Here is a 1,767-nt window from a genome sequence, read left to right as displayed (position 1 = left end):
AAGCCACTTGTGTCATGAGCAGAGATGTTCTCAGCTGCCACATCCAGCAGGATCTCCTGTCTCATCCCAAGAAGGATACATCCTGCATCATCCCCAGGGTGAACACCAACACAAGCTCTTCCTTGGGTGACAACTGCAGCTTGAGCACCCACCTGGGCACCCCGGGGTGCTGCGGGGAGCAGCGGCGCAGGGCAGGCACAGGCCCTGGGGCTCCCTCTCCCCTTCAGGGCTGTAAAACCTGCAGGGTGGGAGGGGATGGTCAGGATTTGGCGCATGAGTGAGATCAGGGCTGGGGGTTCAGTGTCCCCAACTGGGCTCACCCCAGCTTGCAGGCTCCACAGTGGCTGTCGCTCATCGCCGTCCCTGGTGCCACCAGGATCCTGTTCCTGGCCTGGCAGTGGGTGTGAGTGGTGCAGGATGTGTCCCCCAGAGAGAAGGTGCCGGGGGGACAAGCTCGGCACGTCCCCACTGGACCCTGTGGTGAGGGAAAGGGTGGTGAGGGATGGTCCTGCACTTTCCCTTGGGGTAGATGTGCCACAGGAGGGTATGGCTTACCCCAGTGGGCTCCTCTCCGGGTGGGCATCCCAGTGTTCTGTGCTCCTGGGGACTGCAGGTCCCAGCCCCCATGCTGGGTCTGCTCAGCACCTATGGGAGAATCAAAGAGCTCAGTGCCAGCTGCTCCAGCTCTCCTGATGCTCCAAGGACTGTGCCCAAGGTGATGTGGGTCCAGTGTGGATGACAGGGCAGAAGTGAGGCCATCACAAGCTATGTGAGGGACACAAAACTGTCACATAGATCATGGCAGATGAATGAATGTGTGACATGTGTTACAATGTCACTTCTCCAGTGATACGAGGCATGCAAACCCATGACATGCACCATGGTGGATGCAAACGAACCACAGCATGTATGCAAATCCATCACCAGCAGTATGGTGGATGCCAACCAATGGTGCATACCATCCTGGCACAGGGGATGCCATGGGTGTCACTCTCTTGCATGCACCACAGCCAACGTCAACCCTTCACTAGTGACGTGATGGATACAAACTCATTGGATACACCATGAAGGATGCAAACCTATTGTGGGCACTGTGGTAGATGCAAACCCATAACATGAGATGAAAACTCATCACATGTACTGTGGCAGATGCCAGCCTATCACAAGCGATGCAACAGGTGCAATCCCATTGCATCCACCATGGTGGATGCCAACCCATCACAGAAAGGCTGATTAGACACCAGAATGTGCTGCCCAGGGAGGTGGTGGAGTCACCACCCCTGGAGGTGTTTAAGGAAAAACTGAACATGGCACCTAGTGCCACAGTCTAGTTGACATGGTGGTGTTAGGTCATAGGTTGGCCTTGATGATCTCTGAGGTCTTTTCCAATCTGAATGATTCTGTGATTCTGTGCTCACATGACGGATGCAAATTCATCACGTATGCCATAATAGATACAAACCCATCACCAATGACATGATGGGTGCAAACCTGTCAAGTGCACAGTGGCCCATGCAATCCCGTCATATGCACTGTGGTGGATCCCGTCCTGTCACAAGGGATGTGACAGATGCCAACCCCACTGCACACACTGCAGCCAATGCAAACCCATCCCCAGTGACACGGTGACAGCTAACTCACTATGGGGACACTCACTCAGGCCAAGCCACCCACTGCAGCCCCTCAGGTACTGTGGCATGGCCCAAGAGCATCCCCCAACACTGCAGCCCCATGAAGGAGATGCCACATTCCCTAACAGCCCCTGCC

The 1,767-nt window shown here is 55.3% G+C and overlaps 1 protein-coding gene across 1 annotated transcript in view; it reads right to left on the bottom strand.

Moving 5' to 3' along the window:
* Positions 1-1,767, bottom strand: part of LOC103806458 (tumor necrosis factor receptor superfamily member 19L-like) — a gene marked incomplete at its 3' end in the record, with an annotated part of 2,616 nt that overhangs the window by 582 nt on the left and 267 nt on the right. The window contains exons 2-4 of the mRNA XM_009079150.1: positions 556-645; positions 321-475; positions 153-238 (exon numbers count right to left, since the gene is read on the bottom strand). Coding sequence (XP_009077398.1) covers positions 153-238; positions 321-475; positions 556-645 — 331 coding nt within the window. The remainder of the gene's footprint in view (positions 1-152; positions 239-320; positions 476-555; positions 646-1,767) is intronic.

Source organism: Acanthisitta chloris, unplaced genomic scaffold (genome assembly GCF_000695815.1).
Source record: "Acanthisitta chloris isolate BGI_N310 unplaced genomic scaffold, ASM69581v1 scaffold737, whole genome shotgun sequence".
In the NCBI taxonomy this organism is placed as follows: Eukaryota; Metazoa; Chordata; class Aves; order Passeriformes; family Acanthisittidae; genus Acanthisitta; species Acanthisitta chloris.
Note: the sequence above shows the minus strand (reverse complement) of the source record. Positions and strands in the feature narration are given on the sequence as shown.